The sequence below is a fragment of the Zalophus californianus genome, chromosome 1 (assembly GCF_009762305.2).
Source record: "Zalophus californianus isolate mZalCal1 chromosome 1, mZalCal1.pri.v2, whole genome shotgun sequence".
In the NCBI taxonomy this organism is placed as follows: Eukaryota; Metazoa; Chordata; class Mammalia; order Carnivora; family Otariidae; genus Zalophus; species Zalophus californianus.
In genome coordinates, this window is record NC_045595.1 from 34,712,455 (window position 1) to 34,737,838 (window position 25,384).

Sequence of the window (25,384 nt, forward strand, 5' to 3'; positions counted from 1 at the left end):
GTTTTCTATTTCTTCCTGGTTCAATTTTGGTAGTTGATACATCTCTAGGAATGCATCCATTTCTTCCAGGTTATCTAATTTGCTGGCATAGAGTTGCTCATAATATGTTCTTATAATTGTTTGTATTTCTTTGGTGTTGGTTGTGATCTCCCCTCTTTCATTCATGATTTTGTTGATTTGGGTCATTTCTCTTTTCTTTTTGATCAGTCTGGCCAGGGGTTTATCAATCTTGTTAATTCTTTCAAAGAACCAGCTCCTAGTTTCGTTGATCTGTTCTACTGTTCTTTTGGTTTCTAGTTCATTGATTTCTGCTCTGATCTTTATGATTTCTCTTCTCCTGCTGGGTTTAGGCTTTCTTTGCTGTTCTTTCTCCAGCTCCTTTAGGTGTAGGGTTAGGTTGTGTATTTGAGACCTTTCTTGTTTCTTGAGAAAGGCTTGTATTGCTATATACTTTCCTCTCAGGACTGCCTTTGCTGTATCCCAAAGATTTTGAACAGTTGTGTTTTCATTTTCATTGGTTTCCATGAATTTTTTTAATTCTTCTTTAATTTCTTGGTTGACCCATTCATTCTTTAGTAGGATGCTCTTTAGCCTCCATGTATTTGAGTTCTTTCCGACTTTCCTCTTGTGGTTGAGTTCTAGTTTCAAAGCATTGTGGTCTGAAAATATGCAGGGAATGATCCCAATCTTTTGGTACCGATTGAGACCTGATTTGTGACCTAGGATGTGATCAATTCTGGAGAATGTTCCATGGGCACTAGAGAAGAATGTGTATTCCGTTGCTTTGGGATGGAATGTTCTGAATATGTCTGTGAAGTCCATTTGGTCCAGTGTGTCATTTAAAGTCTTTATTTCCTTGTTGATCTTTTGCTTAGATGATCTGTCCATTTCAGTCAGGGGGGTGTTAAAGTCCCCCACTATTATTGTATTGTTGTCCATGTGTTTCTTTGCTTTTGTTATTAATTGCCTTATATAATTGGCTGCTCCCATGTTCGGGGCATAGATATTTACAATTGTTAGATCTTCTTGTTGGATAGACCCTTTAAGTAGGATATAGTGTCCTTCCTCATCTCTTATTACAGTCTTTGTTTTAAAATCTAGTTTGTCTGATATAAGGATTGCCACCCCAGCTTTCTTTTGGTGTCCATTAGCATGGTAAATGCTTTTCCACCCCCTCACTTTCAATCTGGGGGTGTCTTTGGGTGTAAAATGAGTCTCTTGCAGACAGCATATGGATGGGTCTTGTTTTTTAATCCAATCTGATAGCCTGTGTCTTTTGATTGGGGCATTTAGCCCATTTACATTCAGGGTAACTATTGAAAGGTATGAATTTAGTGCCATTGTATTACCTGTAAGGTGACTGTTAACTGTCTGTTGTCTGTGTTCGTTTCTGCTCTTTGCTGCTTTTAGGTTCTCTCTTTGCTTAGAGGACCCCTCTCAATATTTCTTGGAGAGCTGGTTTCGTGTTTGCAAATTCCTTTAGTTTTTGTTTGTTCTGGAAGCTTTTTATCTCTCCTTCTATTTTCAATGATAGCCTAGCTGGATATAGTATTCTTGGCTGCATATTTTTCTCGTTTAGTGCTCTGAAGATATCTTGCCAGTCCTTTCTGGCCTGCCAGGTCTCTGTGGATAGGTCTGTTGCCAATCTAATGTTTCTACCATTGTAGGTTACATATCTCTTCTCCCGAGCTGCTTTCAGGATTTTCTCTTTGTCTCTGAGACTCGTAAGTTTTACTATTAGATGTCGGGGTGTTGACCTATTTTTATTGATTTTGAGAGGGGTTCTCTGTGCCTCCTGGATTTTAATGCCTGTTTCCTTCCTCACATTAGGGAAGTTCTCTGCTATAATTTGCTCCAATATACCTTCTGCCCCTCTCTCTCTCTCTTCTTCTTCTGGGATCCCAATTATTCTAATGTTGTTTCGTCTTATCGTATCACTTATCTCTCGAATTCTGCCCTCGTGATCCTGTAGTTGTTTCTCTCTCTTTTTCTCAGCCTCTTTATTTTCCATCATTTGGTCTTCTATATCGCTGATTCTCTCTTCTGCCTCATTTATCCTAGCATTTAGTGCCCCCATTTTTGATTGCACCTCATCAATAGCCTTTTTGATTTCGATTTGGTTAGATTTTAGTTCTTTTATTTCTCCAGAAAGGGTTTCTCTAATAACTTCCACGCTTTTTTCAAGCCCAGCTAGTATCTTTAAAGTCATGATTCTGAACTCTAGGTCCGACATCGTACTAATGTCCGTATTGAGTAGGTCCCTGGCTGACGGTACTACCTCTTGTTCTTTTTGCTGAGGTGATTTCTTTCGTCTTGTCATTTTGTCCAGAGGAGAATAGATGAATGAGAGAACAAAAGGCTAACAGGTTTACAACGTCCCCAGGAAATATACTGTATACAAATCAGAAAAGACCTGAAACCAGGGGAAAAGAAAGGGAAAGAAAGAAAAAAGAAAGAGAAAAAGAAAAAAAAAAAGAAAAAAAGATAAAAACAAAAACAAAACAATTCAAAAAAGGCAGAATATGATCAAATATGATCAGGCTAGTGCATAGATCAGTGCCACACACTAGATTTTGGGCGTATTTTGGTCTGTTAGAAAAAAGTGCCTCCTAAAATTTTAAAGGAAGAAAGACATATATGTACAAAATAAGGGTTGATACAATGAAGGGATGGAAGATGACTGTAAAGATGAAAATTATAAAAGATTTTATAAAAGGACTTGGTAAGATAAGTTGTTTGAAAAAAGAAAGAAGATTTAAGGAAAAAAAAAAAAAAGGAAAAAGGGAGAGAATGTGATCAGGCAGGAGACTAGAACAAAGCCATACACTAGTGGTTTAGGGTATATTTTGATCTGTTAGAAGAAACTGTACCTCAAAATTTTAAAGAGAGAACAACTTATATATATATGCCAAAAACAAGGATAACTACTATGAAGGGATAAAATATGACTCTAAAAATGAAAAAAAAATAAAAAATGTTTTTTTTTAAAAAAAGGGATTTATAAGATGTTGGTTGAAAAAGGGAAAAAGAAAAATAAAAAAAGTCAACAAAAATTAACTTTGATGAAATAATGAATCATGGTAAAAAAAAAAAAAAAAAGCCATGAATCTATGTGCAGTATTCCCCTAGCGCTGGAGTTCTCCTATTCTCCTTGATCGATCAACTTGGTCTTGGCTTGCTGGCTGTTTGTGTTGATCTTCTGGGGGAGGGGCCTGTTGCTGTGGTTTCCAAATGTCTTTGCCGGAGGCGGAATTGCCCCGCCCTTGTCGGTCCGGGCTAAGGAAGCTGCTCCAGTTTGCTCTCAGGAGCTTTTGTTCCCTGCAAGCTCTCGGTACAGCTTTGGAGGACCAGGGCGAAAATGGCGGCCTCCCAGTCTCCGCCCGGAGGAGCCGAGAACTCGGGGCCCCACTCCTCAGTGCGCCCCCAGAGAAAAGCAGTCACTCCCGTGTCCCCGGTCTCTGGCCGCACTCCGTGCTCACCCGGCCTGTGATCGAGCGTTGCTATCTCTGGCACCCGACCCCGCTCGGAGTCTCCAAACCCAGCAGATCCCTGCAGTGCGTTCCCGCACCGCTCCTCCCCGGGAAGGAAGGGGAGTCTCCCCGGATCTGCTGCTTGTTGGGTCCTTGCTGGGGGAGCCGTGCCCCGACTGGGCCACAGATCACAGTTTATGGCAACCCCGAGCTGAGAGCCCGCGACTCTGCTCCGTATCTGCAGCCGGCTTCCCCGCCCCGACACCTGGGAGCTCTGCCGCACTCAGGCACCCCCGGTCTCTCTGTGACCCCAAGGGTCCTGAGACCACACTGTCCCGGGAGGATTCCACCCCCCGCTTAGCCACTGCAGCGACGTCCCTCCGCCGAGCCAACTTTTAAAAGGTCCGATTTTGTGCTCCGCGGCTCTAGCACTTGCCAGAAGCGGCCGGCGGAGGCCCCTCCCCCGCCGTCTATCCTCCCGAATATCGCCTCGGATTCACTTCTCCGCACGTCCTACCTTCCAGTAAGTGGTCGCTTCTCTGTTCAGAGAGTTGTTGCTACTCTCCTGTTCGATCTCCTGTTGAGTTCGTAGGTGTTCAGAATGGTTTGATCCCTACTCAGCTGAATTCCTGAGACGAGACAAAATCTAGGTCTCCTACTCCTCCGCCATCTTGCTCCCATTCGAATTATGAAAGATTTTAATTTTTTTAAAGATTTATTTATTTATTTTGGGGGTGAGGGGGCAGAGGGAGAGAATCTTCAGGCAGACTCCCTGCTTAACGCGGAGCCCCAACACAGAGCTCCATCCCATGACCCTGACGTCATGACCTGAGCCAAAACCAAGAGTCAGATGCTTAACTGACTGAGCCACCCAGGCGCCCCTGAAAGCTTTTAACTTTTTTACATTTTTTTAATTTCTAATTTTTAACACAAAGCATGATTATTTTAATGGTTAAAAAATGAGTAACTTAGCAAAAAAATCATAGAGAACAATGTCATTTCTTCTTCCCCTGAATGAACTCAGTTTAAATATCTAAGAAGGGGGTCTTCCATTTGTGGGAAAATGGAATAGATGCACTTTTCTCCCAGTAATTACAACTATAAATCTTGCACATTATGTATTAAACCAACATAAAATGACTCTTACAGGTGAAGTAAAGGAGATTCCTAGAGATCTCAGGAAACAGAGAACAAAAAGGTAATGAGTTTCCTGTTTTTTTTTATTATGTTATGTTAATCACCATACATTACATCATTAGTTTTTGATGTAGTGTTCCATGATTCATTGTTTTTTGTTTTTTGTTTTTTTTTGCCCTGCATATTCCAGACTTGGCAAAGCTTGCAACCTGGAAATGCCAATGGGTACAGACAAGAAAAGCCCCAATAAGAGCCTGTTATCCCTAGACAAAGACAAGAAAAGAGCAGCCTACCAAGACAGAAACCACTCAGACCACCACTTCTCTACCTGGGCCAAACACCGCAGAAATAACCTGTGACCCACCCTTAGCCAAGCCAGCAAATGTGAGCAGGGAGCCTACAATTAATTCCACCTTCACCAGGCTGTAAGAAGTGTCTCACCCTCCTGTGTACAGGCCAAAGCTAGCTATTACAACTGCAGCTGGCCCGGGAAGACTCAGGGTGAAGCAGAGAAATGTTTAAGGCACTCAAATGATCAATACTTTTGTGTAAAATATGGTGTGTTGTGCACTTATCATGTGTAAGAAATGTTTAGGTTAACAGGTCAGCATCATGTTTCCAATCTAACATGTATGAGTGAACGCTTGATAAAGACAAGATTTTAAATTGGAATCTTAACTAAGGATGCAAACAATTCAACACATTTAAGATAATTTAAGAATGACTACTTTTAACTTTATTAGATTTATGGGAATTACTTAAGAGCTTGGGATGGCCTGTCATAAAATTGAGAATGCTCAAAAATAAAATGGAACTTAAATTTGTACAGTCTGAATGTTTAAAAGAGTCTCATTAAGTTTAAAAACAGACTGAAGCATGAATCAAAGGCCCATTAAAAGTGATTTGTTGGGGCGCCTGGGTGGCTCAGTCGGTTAAGCGTCTGCCTTTGGCTCAGGTCATGATCCCAGGGTCCTGGGATCGAGCCCCGCATCGGGCTCCCTGCTCAGCAGGAAGCCTGCCTCTCTCTCTCCCACTCCCCCTGCTTGTGTTCCCTCTCTCACTGTGTCTCTCTCTGTCAAATAAATAAATAAAATCTTTAAAAAAAAAGTGATTTGTTAGGGGCGCCTGGGTGGCTCAGTGGGTTAAGCATCTGCCTTCTGCTCAGGTCATGATCCCAGGGTCCTGGGATCGAGCCCCGTGTCGGGCTCCCTGCTCTCCAGAGAGCCTGTTTCTCCCTCTCCCTCTGCTGTTCCCCCTGCTTGTACTCTCTCTCTGTCAAATAAATAAACAAAATCTTAAAAAAAAGAAAAAAAGTGATTTGTTAAACTGGATGGATTTATAAATAGAATAAAAAGATCTATAACTTTAGGAAGTAGGCTTAAAATTTATAACTCAATCACTAACTTTCATACCAATTTAAATCTTTACAAAATCTTTTGAATGCATGAAATCTGCCCCTAAAGACGTAAAATCCCTCATGTTGACATAAACATTACAAGAACACGTGGTATGATTATCATCGATGGGAAATTCTTGTCAGGTTTCTCTACTGTTTCATTTTCCATCATGTCTACAAACCCTGTCAAGTTCCAGGGAGTAGTTCTAAGGACATCTGGATTATCCACTCCTTCAGTAGAGGGTCCGTCCTTATTAAATCTGTCTTCTCCCAGCAGCTGCCATCATGCCAGGGATGAGCAGATGTTAGATAAACATTTGTTTGAATTAAACTTACTTAGCTACATTTCTCAAGCTCTGTTTTAACATGGCGTATGCTGGGATGGGACCATGATCCTCAAGAGGTTTTGTGTTCATGACGCACTTTCAAGCACTAGAATTTTAGATTCGGGACCAAAAGATGCAGAGGAACTGGAAACCCACCAGCCATATTTACAACGTGAGCACCAGTGATGATAACGTCAACCAGCAGTTGGTCCCGTCCAGCACTCTTGCAGTTTGGGAAGAACTATTGACTGTCTAGAACATGCTTTTTTATAGCTTCAGGAGGCAAAGCTCTGCCATGTTCCCCTACTCAGTCATATTTCTGAGGTTCTGGCTGGTCGTTTTATTATGCTTCTTCCTAAACAGCAAGTTTTACCCCCACTAAATGCCTCAACATAGACCCACATACTGTTTGGCATTCATCGGTGGAACACGATGTGCCATGATTTCTCATATTAGAGTTTTAGACACCCACTTCAAAGATTTAAGGCACTTCAAACAACATGAAACACACCATTAATATATCATGACTCATATTGTAGCAAAAAATAATTTCTACATATTGAACAAAATTGGGGGGGCATATTGAAATATATACTCATTGGGAATCACTAATTATTCCAATCCCAGGCCTATGACTAAAATCAGCATTTATTCTGAGACACTACAACATAAAATGAAAGAAGAGATTTTTAAATGTTATTTAAGTAGACCATTTTAGAAACCAACTGTTACTTAAGGTCTTTATTGACCATATTTTCTTTTCCTTCATAACGTAACATATATTCTCCCCAAAGAGAAAGTTATTTAAAATAACAGTATAACTTACATTAAGTTTGCACTTATAGATTTGCATTGCAAATTAATCCAAGATCCCTAACAAGAGAATAAATTAATTTATATCCTTTTCAGTTGAATACATTCATCTACTAAGCAAACTCTTCTTTAATTTCACTTTATGTAGTAATTTTCTCTTGGCAACTTCATTTTTATTATACCAGTAACCCATATTTACTACAGTAAATTCACAAATACAATTAAATCAGTGTTTTTCAATCTCAGCATTATTGATTTTGAGCTGAATACTTTTTTGTTGTGGAGGGCTGTCCCGTATGTGAGGCTGTTTTGCCGCATCTTTGGTGCTAATAGAAGTGACTGGCATCCTCCCAGTTGTAACAGACAAAAATGTCTTCAGATATTGCCAGATGTTCCGGGTGTGTGTGTGTGTGTGTGTGTGTGTGTGTGTGTGTGTGTGTGTGCAAAACTGCCCCCAGCTGAGAACCATTAAGTTAAATGAAAAGAAAACAAGACACCTATTTTTCTAGCAAACTTAGTTTATATCCTTATGATCGAATTTCTATATGTACATATAGAAACACATGGATGGATAGTGGATAAATTTTTTAAAAATGATCATATATATTGTTTTGTTACTGCTCCTCTGCAGCATATAATATGAACACTTTTCCACAAATAAGCCTGTCTACTTCATCATTCTAAATGGCTACCTAGCATTCCATTGCTTAGATAGAATATAGTTTATTTGTTCAATTTATTATTTTCAGATATTGAAGTTATTCCCAGTCTTTCTCTCACAGACAATAATATGATGAAAGTGCTCATTTTGTTGGTTAAGATATTCTTGGGCAACAATTTCTTTCTCTAAGAATTTTAAAGATTTTTGTGTTTCATTGTCTTCTGATATTAAAAGAGGCTGGAGAGAAAAGTCCACTATGCTGCTTTCCTTTCATATTTCCTCATTTGCATGTGCAGTCAGGAAATGGGAAGGATTCTTCTTTTATCCTGAAGTTGAGAATTTGTCTTTAAAAAAAATATCAATTTTTGTTACTGATGCTTGTTGGAGTACAGTGCTCTTTTTCAGTATTTAGGCACAATTCCACAATCTTTTCAATAAGATTTTCTCCTATTGTATCCTTAACATAACTCATTTTCAGTTGTGGGTTTCCCTATGTCAAAGACACGGATTAACCTTATGTTGGATTATCCCGACTAGTTTCTCCTAATAGCTTTTATTTCTCCATTCCCCCCCTTGCATTCATTGTAAATCATACAATCTTTCATTCTATGTTAGTGTTTCAGTTTGTTTGTTTGTTTTTCAATTTGGTAACTTCATTTTTTTTTCTTTTTGGTATTTTCATTTTAATTACACCAAAACCCACACTTACTATGTAAGTTAACAAATGCAATTAAATCAGGTTTCTCAGCCTTGACACTATTGACATCTGGGGCTGGAAATTTTTCACTGCAGGGTAAGGGTCTCCTATGCATTGCAAGATATTTAAAATTGATTGACCCTTGTGAGTTATTTATTAGTTCTTGAATATTGTTCTGGTCCTCAATTGGTTTTCTCAGCTGTCTTTTCTTCCTCTGTTTCTAAGTCAGTCTGAGCATGTTTTTGTTTATTAACTGAATTAATATTCTTCTCAAGTTCTTCTATACCATGAAGGTCTTCCAGGGAATTTTTTTTTCTATTTCTTGAATATATGCTTTCCAAAAAAGATTATTTGTATGTGTGGTGCTCCTCTCTCTCTCTCTCCCCCTCTCTCCTTTACTACGTGGCAAAGGCATGTATTTTTTTCTTGCTCATGATTAACACAACTCACTCCATCTTTCTACTTTTTGTTCTGAAGTTGTATGTGCAAATTCTCTTTGATTCTCTGCCCACCTTATCAGAGAACAGTTGTTTACCACTCTGAGGGCTGGAAGTGATATTCCAACTCCTTTCCTGAGCCTGTGTCCAGCAGTGGGAATGCTGGGGGGCGGGCGTGGAAACCGGGCCCATCTGCAGTCTTGGTTAGAACTACGGCATGCTGTCTCCTCCGTGACTTTGTTACGCATCCCAGGACAGGGTGATCTTGAGCTAGTTGGGAGTAAATGCTGTCACCATTCACAGTGCTGGTGAGGAGAGATACCCTCTGGTGTAGGATCATTCCTGCTTTCAGCACAGAGCTTCTAGCATCTGCTTCAGACAGATCAGCCCAGGTGTTCTCTCTTCCTGTTTGACCTGATGCCATCCAACAGAGGTACAACGATGAACATTTTTAAGCCTGTTAATCTGTACTCCAAAATTGTCCTCCCGAAAGGTTTTACTGATTACATAGCAATTGCCAAACTAAAGAGGAATATCTATTTCCCTATATTCTTGCCAATCTTGCTTATTAGAATTCTTATTGTTAACACAACTGGGTTTTTATAAAAATTAAAAATAAAACTATGGAAAAATATGGTTTAATGCATTTCAATGCATTCATATATTTTAAAAATATTTTTGAAATCCACATGCAATATTCTGAGAGCTTACAAATATAAATGTGTTCACACAAACTGTGTAACATTCTAAACAACAGAAAGTGAGAGGGATCTTAATGTATAAAAAGTCCCTATGAAAGGCATCTTTCAAAGGCAATCTTTAAAGCAAATGTATAAAACTAAGGGTTATTTAAAAAAGAACAATAAACTTAAATGTTCCAAGGCACAGTATTTTAGGTGGGAAACAATGACTCGATTGTTTATAGACAGAGGTTCAGAAATTTTTCAAAAAGTAATAGATTTTTTTCACTGAAATCCAGAAAGCAAGGTTACTACTATTCTTTCCATGAACACACACACAAAAAGGAGCACCAACTGGTAGGGTCACCTGACTGTATCCATGAGATAATATATACCAAGAGCTGGAAATAAAACTGAACCTATGCTTTTATTAACACATGAAATCCTAATGCAAGGTCTTCCAACTACCCATCCATCATCTACCTAAAATGATTTGAGACATAGTTCATATACTATAAAATTCACCTTTAAAAGTATACAGTTCAGTGGTTTTCAGTATATTTGAAGAGTTTTGCAACCATCACCACCATCTAATCATTTCAACCCAAAAGAGAACCCTATACTCCTTAGCAGTCACTCCTCATTCTCCTCTCCCCGCCAGTCCTGGAAACTACAATCTACATACCGTCTCTATAGATTTATTTATTCTAGACATTTCCCATAAATGAAATCATATGATATGTAGCCTTGGTGACAGGATTCTTTCATTTAGGAATACTTTCAAGGTTCACCCATACCATACCATTTCTGTGCTTCATTCCTTTTAATGGATGAATTATATTCCCTTGCATGGATATACCCTATTTTATTTATTCACTTATCAGTTGTAGACATCTGGATTATTTCTACTTTCTAGAAAAATTTTCTGCAATTTTTTTTTTAATTTTAACGAAGTAGTTTAGTCAGTGTTTATAACCAATGTTTTTTAATACAGGGTCTTTTAAAAACTGACCCCCCCCTTTTTTTTTTGCTCAGGGCAAATAATTATAATGATTTAGAGCACACAAATATTCAACATTAAAAGAAAACTGAAAACAAACTCCAAATAAGAATCTTCAAAACTTCCAGTCTGTCCTAGGCTCTGTCTGACCTCAGAACAGATCTCTGGATTGTTACATTAATGACTTGACTTCATTTCTTTCTCCCCCAGCTAGGAAAGGAGATAAACAAGCTCCCATTTTTTAACTGCCTCTGCATACATAAGGGAGGAATAAGAAAAAAAGTATGTTATAGTTGGCATATAAAATCTAATGAATTTTGGATTTGTTAAGTTTGGCATAAGGTGCCTAAGAATTGCAACTGGCCTGTTTCAAATGTCAAAATATGAGACAAGATTTCTGGACCTAATATTCCCCAGAGGAAGGGTGATGTCCCTAACTAAATTTCTTCCTATTGCTGTGATAATACAGTCTCCAGCCTTCACCTCTCTTGTCTTTTGTCTTATTGGGTGATCATGGTTTTGTATATTGGGGAAAGCAATGAACTAATGAAAAGGCACTCAGAATTAGGTCTCTGGAAAACGGCTCTTGCCTTATGCACCATGCAAAACCAGGAAGGTACCATTCCCATTGTAGTCCATACAACTTGTCGAATTGCATAAGATGACATTTGAGCTTTTAAATTTGGTTTTCAAGGTATGGGATACACTAAAAAGGAAACTGATTCAAGAACCCAGCTTGCTAAATGTCTTTGTCTCAAACATTCTTTCAAATTATCTATGACTATACGCAGTACAACTATGCTGAACTGGGGTCCTGACAGATTTAAAACCAAGAGCAGTGGCTTTGGATTCAGAAGATCAGAATTTCAATCTTGACCAGCCACATATCAGTTGTGTGTTCTTGGTCATGTTCTTACCTTTCCTGAGATACAATGTTCTCATCTGTAGAATAAGAATGATAGATGCACAGAGTTGCAAAGGGGATTAATGAAGGCAACATATGTAAAGTTCTTGGCAGACAGTAAGCACTGAATCAATGTGAGGTCCTCTGATGTGAAAGTGATGCATTCTAAAACCCACTAGATTTAGACTGCAAAGCCCTGCTGTCCAATATGGTTGCTACTGGCAACACGTGGGCATGAATTAACTGAAATTAAATAGGCTTCAAAATTCAGGGCTCAAAAGTCACATGTGGCTACAGCTACATACTGGACAGCACCAATACTTATCACTGCCATCAATGAAGAAAGTTCTATCGGGCACTGATGCCATGGAAATGATAGGATTACCAGAAGTCTAGAAGGCTAAATTTTTGCCACTAAGTATACAACTTTAGCAGAACAACTTTAATCTCATTATGTTACTATTTCCTCCATGGTAAAATGGAATTAATGCCTCTGCAGCAGTCGTGGGCATCAGGTGCACTGAAATCACTCTTTTCTTGCTTTCTTATCATCCAAGACCCCAAGATTAAATTATGCACAACAGTCTCTAGCAAGGACAACTTTGAGGATGACTCAATAGGTTCAGCTCTTTGGGAGTTCAATATTCATAGCCATGATTTGATATTATTCCAACACACCTGTAAGTAGTTAAGAGTAGCATATGTTCAAAGCACACCAAGCTACCTGCAGGCAATTTTGGTGGCAACGAAAAGACACAAATTAACATAATGGAATAAGTTTTCACTGGCAAATGGCCTTTTGTAGACTACTAAGTTCTCTCAAGGCTTAAAAATGGAAAGATCAGAGATCCCATTTCTTACTTACTCACTGGTTTCACTTTAATGTCTAAGTTTGCCTTTTCCTTGTTTGGAAACAATAATCTGTTGCTGTCACTTTTGGAGTAATACTATATTTTTTATTTTATTTTATCTAGATGAATAGAATTTACCTATTTTTTTCTATAAAAAACCCAAAAATAGAATTTACCTATTTTTTTCTATAAAAAAAAACAAAAAAAGAAATATTTTAGGGTCATGAAGTCTCTATCACAACTAGCTAACTTCTGCTCTTGCAGAATGAAAACAGCCATTGACAACATGAGCATAAATAGGCATGGATGTGTGCCAATATAACTTTATTTACTAAAACAGCTCCTCACTTCTTAATTTGCCAATTCCAGATCCAGAAGGATGTGTAAGAACATATTCTTCCTTGCTCTTCCCCACATTGTTTTTTTTTTAAACCACTACTATAAGTTTTTCATTTATTTTAATTTTTTGAACATAGATTGCATCCTGCAAATGATCACAGGCTTTTAAATGTTTAATTTAGAAATGTCAAAACATAATTTTTCTTCTCAGTTTCATTAAGACCTTGAATAAAAAAACGATATAATTCTTTAGGATGATTTTCCCCCCTCAGACAGCAAGTTGAGAGGGATGTATACAGCATATAAATCAGAAAAGAACTAATTAAAAATGATTCACAGATCTAGTCAGATCCTTTAAAGTTTCCTGGCTCTTTTACTAATTTATGAATTGAATTAAAACTTAAATACAAAACCAAAATTGAGCTAAGTGCCATAATGTCGTTATTTCTTAGATGGACATTACTGTTCAAGGCTAACCAATTAAGGTCAAATATTTAGATGACTCAAGTAACATCTATACAAAAAAAACCTAGTAACTTGTGTGCCTGGGTAAAAATGTACCTCAAAGAACTGGTAAGAAATTAATAGATCCATGAAATTCTGGAGTTGGAAGCATCCTTATGGAATAATTTGTTTAGCCTCATTGCTTCACTGTTGATGAGTGTGGTTGTCATCTCTTATTTTCCGTTCCCTGCATACACTGATCTTAGCAGATCTCTAGTTTTCCTTATGGAACTACCCCTCCTTCCCTCACTCTCAGCTCTGGGAGTTTGGGTCAGGCTGGTCCCAGGCTCAGGCCAACAAGGTGAGTATTTAACACAGACTCATTGCAGCCCTATAAACGCCTGGCCAGAAGGACTGGTTCAGGGATTGTTTCCTGGCCAAAAATAGTTGGTCATCCTAATTCTGAGATGTTTCTTATGATTCCTGGAAGAGAGTAGCTTCCCTGCTTCCTTCCTCTTCCTTCAGTCTTTTTTTCTTTTTTTTCTTTCCTTCCTTCCTTTTTTTTCTTTCCTTCCTTCCTTCCCTCCCCTCCCTTCCTTTTTCCCTTCCTTCCTTCCTTTCTTCTTTCTCTGTCTCTCCCCCCCTCCCTCCCCTCCTTCTCCCTCCCTTCCTTTCATTCTCTCTTTCTCACCCACTCCCTCTCTCTTTCTCTTTCAGGGATGCTCAACTTAAGAATATATACCTGGCACGAACAGCAGCCATTTTGCCAGCTTGTGGAAATGGGCTGAGAATGAAGCCAACACGACACAAACTGTTCTGAGATGCAGAGCCCAAGTTCTGAGGTTTTGAGTCTCTGGATCCAGCCTTAACTGTAAGCAGAACCTCTGTCTTTTATAATCACAAGACCAAAACAGTTCTCCCCCGTTTTTCTTAAACTTGAGTTAGGTTTTTGTCATTACAAGAGTCTGGACAAATACCATAGGATAATCAACTCAAAAGAAGTGAATGTTGATAAGTGGGAGGGTCAGGACTTTCGCCTCCTCTAAACCTGTTGCTTGTTCCAGGAGAATGATGTGTAGACTAGCAAATCCATTAAAATCTCGTGTGCAAAGTAGGTGAAGTAAAAAGTGTATACTACTCTGTAAGCATCTTGCATACTGAGTACTGTGTTTAGACTGTCACCTCCTTTCATGGATACTCTCGCTTAGAACAGGGCCAAGTTTAAAAACTACTGCTATGATTTAAAGGAAATTATTGTTCACTCTTATATACAGTACAGGAGACAGACTTGAAGGGGATGCTGGAAGGTCAGAAACATAGGGAATTGTGGTGGAGGTAACATATGGAGGACTTCAGCTCCACCAACATCACCAAGTGTCCCTATTCTACCCTATATCACCAGTCACAATAGCTGGGTCAACACACACATAGCAGTGATTCATTCTACAAATACTCACACAAACTATGCTGTGCTCAGCACCAAGATGCCATGTGAGCAATATAAACTCAGACATGTGGACCTTCCAAGACAGAAAAAAACCCACCTTAATTCTGACACATAACCACTTATTTGAAAATAAAGAACTATTTGCTTATTAACGCTTTTAGAAAATAATCACACAAATGACTTAATTCCTTTATCTCCTCCTCCAAATTGGATTCATTAGAAACAGCAGTATATACAGTTATGTGAACACAGGTTTTTACAAAGGGCAAAAAAAAAATACAAATATGCTGAATTTTGTCTAACTGACAATGTGTATGTTATTTCCTTTACCATACTAACTGGTTATCAAGCAATCAAGAACCAAAGCTCATCTAAAAAGACATTGTTAATATTCTTCATTCATCTTCATTCATCGAACAAAAAAGGATGTAAGACTGATCTATCAAATGGTTTTTCTCTCCATAGAAAATACAGAGCTAGAAAAATATGACTTTTTAACTGTTGTCCATATATGAAATTTATGAGAACAGTGTAAACTGATAAAAGAAAACAAACAGAAAAATTTGGTCTGCTAAACATTTGTACACTAAGAGAAAAACCTTTAATGCTGGCAACTGAGTCTCACTAAATAGGACAAGTTTACATGTATATATTTCCTTTAGCATTGTGCAGACTGAAGTCATATTTTAACCTGTTAGACATCTGTGACACTTACCTGGGCTTCTGGTTTATATAAAATTTTTATTCTTTCATTGCATAATCTCCTAACAGAAATGGTGGTTGATAAAGTTGAATGGAACTGAAATAATCCCAGAACAACCCAAATTCTCTAATTTTGGAGTCACGCCTAAGATGTAAAAGAAAAATCGTTTGAGGAATGAAATGGACTAAAACGAGAAATACAAAGACCTTAGAGCTTACAAAACATAATTTTATTTAAATTTGTGTACAGATAAAAATTTACCAAAATTTAAACAAAGACCTAATTCAAATTCCTTCCCACCACAAAAATGGACATTATAAGAAAAAGCCACATTCTTTCAATTACATTCTCCCCAGTGAGTAGATTCTGGAGGGAGAAGGAAGGGGAGAAAAAATACCGACAAAATATAATCTGATCTTCAGCACTGTCTCGTCTTGAAATGACTTAATTATGGAGATTTCCATAAGAATCAGCATTCTTCGGTTTTGACACTGAAATAGAACCTTCTATGCCAAAATCACAAATAAGGCTTTCAGCTTTATTTTTAGTGTGAGGTAAACAGTGTATTCAATATTAAGGCAAACGGTAGAATACAAGTGTGGGATATTAATGTGGATCCTCCACTGTACAATAGCATGTTTTGGAACATCCAGGGATTTCCTAAGCCTATTGGAATTAGAAACTTGTAGAAGCTGTTGCAGTGTACAACAGTTCTGAATGTCTTAGCTGGACCTTTTTGACAATCTGTCAAATGGAATCTTGTTTGAGTTTTTTACAGCATGTAATTTTTTTTTTTATTAAAGTTGTAAAATTGTTGTAAATGAACCAGGGTCTGATCTCAAATTCTGTGTATATATACACACACTGTTTGGCCAAATAGATTGCTCCCCCAAAGTTGGCAAAACAATGCCTACTGAGCAGGCTTACCATGACAGAGAAGTGTGAGAACAGGACATTAATAAAGATTCTAAGTGAAATCAGATTATTTAGGCTGTCTAGCTGTCTTATTCAAGAAAATGCAGATTTAAGATCTTAGGTACAGTGATTCATCCCCTGGCTCATCCCTTCTCCCTTTTTTCCCAATGGGATAATCATTTCCTTCACAGTGATGAGAGAAACAATCCTTTTTATGGCAAAATGCACTTCTTCCTCCAAGGGGTCAGGACAAAGCTATCACTTCTTAGCCACGCTGGCCACAGACTTCTTGGCTGCGTCCTCCAAGTCGACGGCCGAAGTAATGAGGAGTCCGCTGTTATTGAGAATGTTCTGGGCCTCGTGGACATTGGTTCCTAGAAGGTGGGGGGTGGGGGGGGGGAGGGGACGGACAGTCACTGAAATGAGACTGGAGGTGGTGCCCTGGGCAGTTTCCTAGGACCAGAAATCGTGCAATGCCCAGGTCTCACTAACACAATTTATTTACAATTCAGTTTCAGCTTTTTAGGATCCAGATTTGGCTATTCACATAGATCCAGATGACAAATTTACCTTTTGTTTTGTTTTTGCTCTTTTCACCCCAAATGTCTGGCATTATAAAGATGCTACCTCTATTTCTTCTGGCATTTAAAAAAATGCAAATAATGATGTTCTTATAAGACCGTGAACAAAGAAAAACTAACGACTACTTGGTCAACTAGTTTGAAAGAGGAAAATCCTCTGAAACGGATTCATCCCTTGCTTGAATAATCTGAATATGGAATCTAAAGAAAAAGCCATGTGTAAAACATGAGCCAGAGAATGGCAAATGGGTGTGGTATCTCATCTAAAGTTCTAAGAACCTGCCCACCAATGGCCACCAATTCACTGCCTTGGGAACACTGACAGTATTCCACACACCTGTTTTTGCCTCCTCCCCACTGTGCATGACAGAAAGGGCAGAGGACCTGAAAAGAGCACTGTAGCCTCTGAGGGGGTGTCTCGGTGCCCCGTTCCTGCCAGGTTTGTAGCATCCATGGGCCAAGCTATCGCACCCAAAGGTGTGCTTCTGCAACTGACTGTTTAGCCTGCAAACTGCTTTTCTGTTCTTTCAGAGCAAACAAGCCCGTAGGAGAAATGTGATAAAATTTAAGAGTCTAATGAAATACCTCATCTTACATCATTTCCTGTGCTTCTGTCTAGTTAGCAAGACAGAGCCTATTTATAAACAAAGACCTTGAAATACAGGCCTTGGAGGACTTACGCGTACAAATAAAAAGGAGGCCTTCGGTCAGCATGTTTCATACAAACAGGCAAAGGTGAAGTTAAAGAGGAACAGTTGTGCTGGCAAGTTGATGTAGTGTTGATTCTCCTGGGACCCCGGGGCCACCACAGCAGTGGGGAAGGGGACACTTGGCCCTGGGTTTTTAGTTCAAGGCTTACTCGGTGCTGTTTTCCACAGCAATGTGCCGAATGGCCTCTGCGGAAAGCAACAACTCAAAAGGTAGGGAAGTTGTTACCTAAAACTCCCAGCTTCTCATCCTGGCTCTGCTGTGTATTAGTTGTTTTAGGTAAATCATGTAACTCCTTTGAGCCTCAACTTCTTTATCTCTAGACATAACACTATGATCATCTGACCCATAACCAATACTCATTAAGCCCTTCCATATGCCAGATATAATGCTAAGTGACTCAAAAGCAGCATACAAAATCTCTGTGACGATGATGCCTAGATCTTACTGTCCCTATTTCACAGATGAGACAACAGAGGCATGGAGAGCTTAAATCACTTTTCCATAGTCACAGATTGTAAGTGACAGAGAAGGGAACTTGAACTCTGTTCTAATTATACAAGCCTAAATGTTCTAAAGATATGCCAATCTGTCTCCCTGTTTATAAAATGAGAATAATAGAGCGCGTGGGTGGCTCAGTTCGTTCAGCGTCCCAACTCTTGATTTCGGCTCAGGTCATGATCTCAGGGTGGTGAGATCCAGCCCTGCATCAGGCTTTGTGCTGGGCATGGAGCCAACTTAAGATTCTCTCTCCCCCTCTCCCTTTGCCCCCTTGCCCCACCTCTCCTTCTCTTTAAAATGGGAATTAATAATGCTGATAGCATAGGCTGTGATGAGAAGCAAATGAAATAATACATGTGATGTGATAAATGTCTGCACATCTGGGGCAGACTTGGCTGGCTGTCCACCAAAGATTCATGCTTCTCTTCTACAGGGGACAGCTGCTGCCAGGAGGTGGCTGCCCAACCAGGAACTACATTTCCCAGGGCCTCTTGCTTCTACGTGCTGTCCCATGACTGCGTTCTGGCCAAGGGCGTGTGAGTGGACATGAAACACACCCCCACAAAAATCGCCAAAGTGATTCTCTGTAGTCACACCCAGTTCTCCCGGTCTGCCTTCTGGAACATTGCCAGCCAAGACAACCCTGTAAGTCACCTTTTGATGATGGCAATGACTCCTTCAGCGTGGATACGAGCATAATTTTGTAGAGCAGAGCACCCCACTCACCCACCCTCTTAGACTTTATATGAGTGAGGAAGAACCTTCTAGTATGTTAAGACTCACATTTCAGTGTTTATCTGTTGTTTTAGCAGCTAGCATTACTTTAACTGACATGTTACTTTGTAAGTGTGGTAGGCAGCTTCCAAAAATGGCTCTCATATGATCAATCCCTACTTCTGGGTGTTCATGCCCCTGTGTAATCCCTTTGGGCTGTCGGTGGAGCCAGCAACTTGCTTCTAATGAATAAGAATAGAGCAAAAGTGATGTAATGTCACCTCTAGGACTAAGTTACAAAAGCCCAACACTTCTTTCTTGCTCCCTCTGATTCTCTGTTCACTCTGAGGAAGCAAACTGCCATACTGTGAACTGCCCTACGGAGAAGTCGGCAAGGCAAGGAACTCAGGGCTGCCTCCTGCCAAAAGCCAAGGAGTAACTGACGCCTTTCAGTCTGACAACCCACGAGGAACTGCACCCTGACAACAACAACGTGAGTGTGTTCGGAAGCAACCCCTTCCCTAGTCAAGTCTTGACATGAATGACCCTAGCCCTGGCTGACACTTTGACTGCAGCTTTGAGACCCTGAGCCAAAAGACCCAGCTAAGCCACACCCAGATTCGCCACCACAGAAACTGAGATCAACAATGTTCCTGGTGTTAAACTGTTAAATTTCAGGGCAATTTGTTACATGTTGGTTACTTAACTAATGCAGATATTAAGATTTATTATTTCATTAATACAACCTCAGTGTTCATTTTGATTCATTTGGTAAGGTTTCAGACAAGGTCTCAGAGGTTGAAAAGTAGGACAGAGGATCAGACCATGGCAGGTGTTAAATATGAGGCTAAGGAATTCTGACATTAATCTGTACATAAGGCTTTCATGGAATCATGACACAATGTGAAGCAAAGTCCTGAATGACACAGAACGGAACTGGTCTTTGGGTTAGAAGGTCAATGAAAGTGAAATATGTAAATTTCTATCTCCTTCAACAGAGACGTGGACTAGAGTTCTCTTCCAGGGAAGAAATTTAAGTTAGGATAAAAAAAGGCTCTTTCCTTTCTCTTCAGAGCATCTCCAATCTCAACAGATAGCCCCCCCCAAGAACCCCATACATCAAGAAGCAGATTCAGCTGCCTGAACATTCCTCATCTCTGACTCTACCTTTCTTTGGTGAGAGTCCTCCTGTGGACACAGATCTTACCCATGCCTGTCAAGCTCTCTCTCTGTGTAACTGGACTGGTACAAGAAGTAGTAGTGCCAGTAGGAGTGAGAACATTAACAAGAGCAGTAATAGCAGCTCTCACTTGGCAGGTGTCATGCACTGTTCCAGGGCCTAAGTATATTAGTTCATTTGCTCCTCAATGGCAACCCTGAGATAACTACTATTACTATTTTCCTTTTACAGAAGGGAGGACTTAGGCACAATTAAGTTAAAGGTCAAAACCTAGCTAGCATGGCTAGTAATAGCTAGGAAATAGTGGGATAGACATTGAACTTCATCTCTCAATGTTTGAATGATTTCTGGACCTAATGCTTGAAACATCCATGCTGAACCTTGGAGGACCCCTTCTTACAATTTTTATAAATACATGACATCATCATCATCATAATCACACTGACAATAATTAAAAAAAAAATCTCTGTTTTTCAGTCTTCCCACAATACTTTGAGACTTAGAACTTGTGAGTTTGGTGTTTCTAAAAGGCCTTGTGAGTCAGGTATTTAAAAATGAGTCTTTTTATCCATTTATTTACTTTTTTGGCAAAGAGCACTGAGGCTTAGTGATTGGCAGGATTCAGTCTCAAAATCCTTTGTTCATCCCACTCTGTTTTGATTTCCTGGTGACTCCTGTTTGACATTTAAAATCTGTAGCGCTTTCCCACTCATGAGATCATCTAAACTTCAATGATGCTATAAATTATTTTAAGAGCAAGGATCAGGTACTAGGATGTCTGCTTTTTCCAACTTCCCTATCTGGCTATACCTATACTGGCCACTGTCCCCTGCTAGAGGAGGGACCACATGGTGATCTTTGTCTGGAGACAGATACGGAGACAGTCCCATGCATGACTGTACCTGATCCGAGGGTGGTCCAAATACAGACGATGTTCATTAGCTTGTCCAATTAGGTTTGCTCTGCTGAGAATCTGAATGGGTAGTATATATGAAATAGAATGGGGCAGCACAAAGAGGACATAGCTCTAAGTAAGCAGGCTTGAGAAAGGCAGCACAAACATGCCAAGAGGAGTGTTGTCAGGTGCACAGGCTGCTGGGGCGATGCTCCGGAGGGCAGACTCCATGCCCCAGCTTCCTCTCCCTGGGGGCCAGCTCCGTCCTGGCTCCTGTCCATTCTGAGAACTGTTTATGCAGCTTTACTTGCAATCCTTTCCAGGGCTATGGATGAAATCAGCTCTTGACCATTTTAGGTTTTTGAGACTACTTGAACCAGTCACTCTTCCTTGCAACCAAGGAAGTTACTTAATTAACACCTTCTTCGGGACACAACTTAGCACCACGTATTCTCAAAAGGGAAACATGACTGATTTAGAAATCCGTGAACTGCAGAAATGCAGGGGCGTTGGCCTTGAGTCCTCCACCCAGAACTCGAACTCCTGCCTTCTCTCTGCTCAGCTGACACCCAAACATTCACAAGATACCTGTTTACATGGCATTTCTTTGGGGGTGACTTCCTTGTCACTACTCCCCCAACCCCTAAACTAGAGCAGTGGCCCGTAAAAGAGCTTCTAGAGTACCTTGTACTTTCAGAATCATAGCACTATTGGGATTGCTCACTGACGTTTCTCTCGGCCCACCAAAGGTAAACTTCTGAGGGCTGACACTGTGTCCAGCCGCCCCACCAGGATCTCTCCGCGCTTAGCGCAGTAGCTATTACACATAGTGCGCACTTGATGGACTGAATGACGATGGATGGACTCATATACAGCAAGTGTGCCCGAGAAGGTGAGGTGTGGGAGGGTGCTTTTCTGATCACTTTGCTGGCCTGACATCCCCCAAATAATCCCCTTTTTAATAGCATTGAAATAGAAACCCCAAACAACCTGAAAATAAACAGCGACTGGTTCTGAGTTTTCTCGGGTTCTCCAGCCGGGCTTCTCTAGCGGCCTCCTTCTCTAAGAAGGGCCAAGCAGCAGGGGGCTGTCTGCAGTGCCCTGGAGGACTCCAAGCTGCTGCCGCTCCTTTGGCCCAGCAGCTCTTCTTGCCGCCCCGCTCCCTCCCCTCCCCCCCCCCCCCCCACCTGCCCGGAGGCCTTGCTCAAGGTTAACAACTAGGGGGCGGGGCCAGAAGACAGGGGCTGCGACAGCCCTCAGGAAAACGGGCCCTTCTCTCCTTCCAGCTGTTCCTGCAGGGCCATATCAAAATGCCTAATGGCTTCACAATTCCAGGATCCATTAAAGTGAATTTTAATTATGCTTGCAGTTACACTTTAATTATAGCCTTAATTATTAAGCACAGGCTAGGCATACTCAGAACCCCAGCATGAGAGGGAGGGAGAGGGAAAGGAAGAAGAGAAGGAGAAAAAGGAGAGAGGAGAGGGAAGGGGAGGAGGGGGAAACAGAGAGTCATGAGGAATAACCCAGAGGGACAGACACATGAAAAGAAAGAGATATAGACAAGAGTCAAATACAGAGAGCAAGGGCAAAAAGTGAGCCCATCAAGTCCCCAGTGCATCAGCCCGTCTCCTGACCCTGCAGCACTCTGTCCCGGCATCCAGGCTGGTTTCTCCCTGGACTGTTCTTAGGCCTTGCTGCCCACACACCCTGCTTCCTCGTTCCCGTGAGAGAGCAGCTCCAAGGGGAAGTCTGAAGACACAGAGGGTGAAAAAGAAAACCAGCAGACTCGAAAGGAGGTCATTGGAAAAGAGAAACAAGGGAGGCCTTGGGCAGATGCTTGCTGGTGTGTGGGTTCCTTTCATTAAGGCTGCTCTTTGAATATTCAAGGTCTGTTTCTTCTTGATTCAGCAGGTGGCTGACACCAGCTCCCCAACCCCTTCCTTGACTTTATTTCTAAATAGAAACCACCACAGCTGCTTTAAACTCCGACATAGAATTAAGAGTTCCAAAGACAGTGTTTATGCCTGTGTACCCAATTACAAAGGAAATTGATCTCTTCTTCACATTTAAATAGTGCTGCTGACATTCTAATATTTATTAAATGCTGCACTGCTTTTTAATAAGGCTGCAGGACAACAGTTTTAATAACCACCTGTACAGATAACTGATTGACTCACACTGGTTCAACTTCAAGCACTTCTTAACATCAGCTTGCTGGAAAGCTGCTAAGCTAAGTGGTTATCTGCCCGATGCATGCCTTAAAAATGGCAATGTATAGAGAATCAAAGGGGAATGGTTTGATAATGAAATCTTGCTCTACTGGTAGAGGATATTATAAAAAGAATAATTATTAAATTTTTTAACTCTCCTCCTAGTGCATGTTTGACCACTGACTTCCTGCCACCAGGTGGAGTGAGAGAGCTGTAAACAGAGATGCAAGGTTAATTTATCAAAATCTGTTCTCTGCTTTCAATACCTGCAAAAGAAGGTAACAGTAGTGGACAGAAATTACTGAGTTTTGTTCAAAAGGTACAGCCCCCCCTCCCCACCCCCCGCCCAATCAGGCCAGCCTTTTATCACAGGGCTGTGAACAAAACTACTCTCCAGTCTGGACGTGAATGGGAGCTGGGTTTTTTTTTTTTTTTTTTTTTTTAAGGATTATTTTAATAGGAAATCAGTTTTGTTTTTCTTTTTAAGAAGGCAATAGTTGGCACTTATTGAATGTACACTAGGTGCAATTAATGTCTGTTGGATACATGAGTTAAGGGGTTCACAACCTTCATAGCAACCCTAAAGAAGACCTAGTTTTTATCCCCATTTTACAGATGAAATAATTGAACTGGGAAGCTTAGGAACTTGCCCAATGACCCCAGCAAGTCAAAGGCCAAGCCAGGATTAAGAACCCAGGTTTATCTGACTGCAAAGCCACATGACAACCACACAACCTGGCCTTTTAGTGCTAGAAGGAATCATAGAAAACCTTTAGGATCAGTCTCTCGTTTTCACTAGAGGAAACTGAGGCCCAGAAATTTTAGATGATTTGCTCAGGTCAAATAACCAGTGAACCATGAAAGGTTTGACTCTCGGTCTGGTGTTCTAAGTCAGGGCTGTTCTAAATCAGCTAAGAATAGGTTTTACATTTTAAATAGTTGGGAGAAAAAATCAGAAGAGTAGTATTTTGTGATACATGAAAATTACATGAAATTCAAATTTCCACGTCCATAAATAAAGTTTCACTGGCATACAGCCAAAGTGATTCATTTACACATTGTCGATGGCAGAGCTGTTGTGACAGAATCAGTAGGGCCCATAGATCGACAAATACTTTGACCCCAGCTCTAAGCAAAGGAATCTTTCCCCCCTCCACTCCAGGGAGAAAGGAGGTCAGTGGAAACGAACCAAATTCCACAAAGCAGCAGATTTCTCCTAAAATGTTCTCTGTCCTTTTGCCCTTGATCCTCTTTCATTATTCTCCGTTTAAGTGACAGGCAGATAGAAGAGGTCCATTTTCTTGGTGACATGTAAATTTAGATAACTTATCACATCCCTTTTGTCTTGTTACTGTACTGTTAAAAATGGAATAATTCATTGAGAATCCGAGGTAAAGTCCTGCTGCCTCAGCAGTCCTCCCTTGTTGAGACGACGGGCACCCAGTACCTCACACCTCGCTGGGCACACTGCCTCCAGCCCCAGAGTCCCCGCCTTGGTCGAGTTAGGAACAAGAGCTTGGGTAGCAGCTAACATTTACTGAGCCAGCACCTGTCTAGTTTATTTTAAAACTCATCTGCTTCTTACAACAACCCCATGAGACTGCCATATGTACATTCCCATTTCACAGATGAGAAAACTGAGACTTTACACCTGGTTTGGTCACCAAGGTGGTGAGTGACCTTGGGAAGTTAATGTAGTTGGATGAGTATCTTTCAGAAATGCTTTGTATCCCTCACATTTTAGAAAAATAAAAAATGACTTAAGATATCCTATGGGACTATATCCTGTGTACCCCTATATTCCTCGGTAATTTCTTCTGCCACGGTAAGAAGAAACCACTTCTGAGAGTAGGAGTGTGGCAGGTATTCTCAAGATGCCCGCTGGAGCCCGCCCCTAGTGGCAGGAAGCTGATGGCCAGGTTGTAAGGAATGGTGTGCATGGACTTAGGATCCTGCAAGCAAGGTTGAGGACCAAGTCTAACATATATCCATTGAGGGCGTATGCAAGCTGCTGATGCTTTTGCTTTCAACTATGTTAATCCTCAAAAAAGGCAACATATATGTTATGTTGGTATGGGAGGCTTACTATTAAACTGGAATGGAATGAATCCTCTGGCAAGCAAGAATGCCCTACAATTCTGTAGCTACTAGGAACAGGGCCATTCCTGTGAAGAAAGGATGTTCTATACACCTAAACATCCGCATGGACTCTCCTTTCATGTCTTCCTTCAGTCTACCTCATGGCTTTCAATTCATGTATATTCTAACACATGGGTGATTTCAGGAATTTTCAAAGGTAATTTTGGCGGTGTGAGACTTTTGTCTGGAATCCCAACTCTGGACCTCCACGGCTGCCCGTGAAGGAGCATCAG

General features: G+C 40.5%; 1 protein-coding gene across 1 annotated transcript in view; it reads right to left on the reverse strand.

The window, feature by feature from the left end:
* Nucleotides 1-15,512: 15,512 nt before the first annotated feature.
* SUCLG2 (succinate-CoA ligase GDP-forming subunit beta) overlaps nucleotides 15,513-25,384 on the reverse strand; it is a 276,998-nt gene continuing 267,126 nt past the window's right edge. Inside the window, exon 11 of the mRNA XM_027586886.2 lies at nucleotides 15,513-16,594. Coding sequence (XP_027442687.1) covers nucleotides 16,479-16,594 — 116 coding nt within the window. The 3' untranslated portion in view covers nucleotides 15,513-16,478. The remainder of the gene's footprint in view (nucleotides 16,595-25,384) is intronic.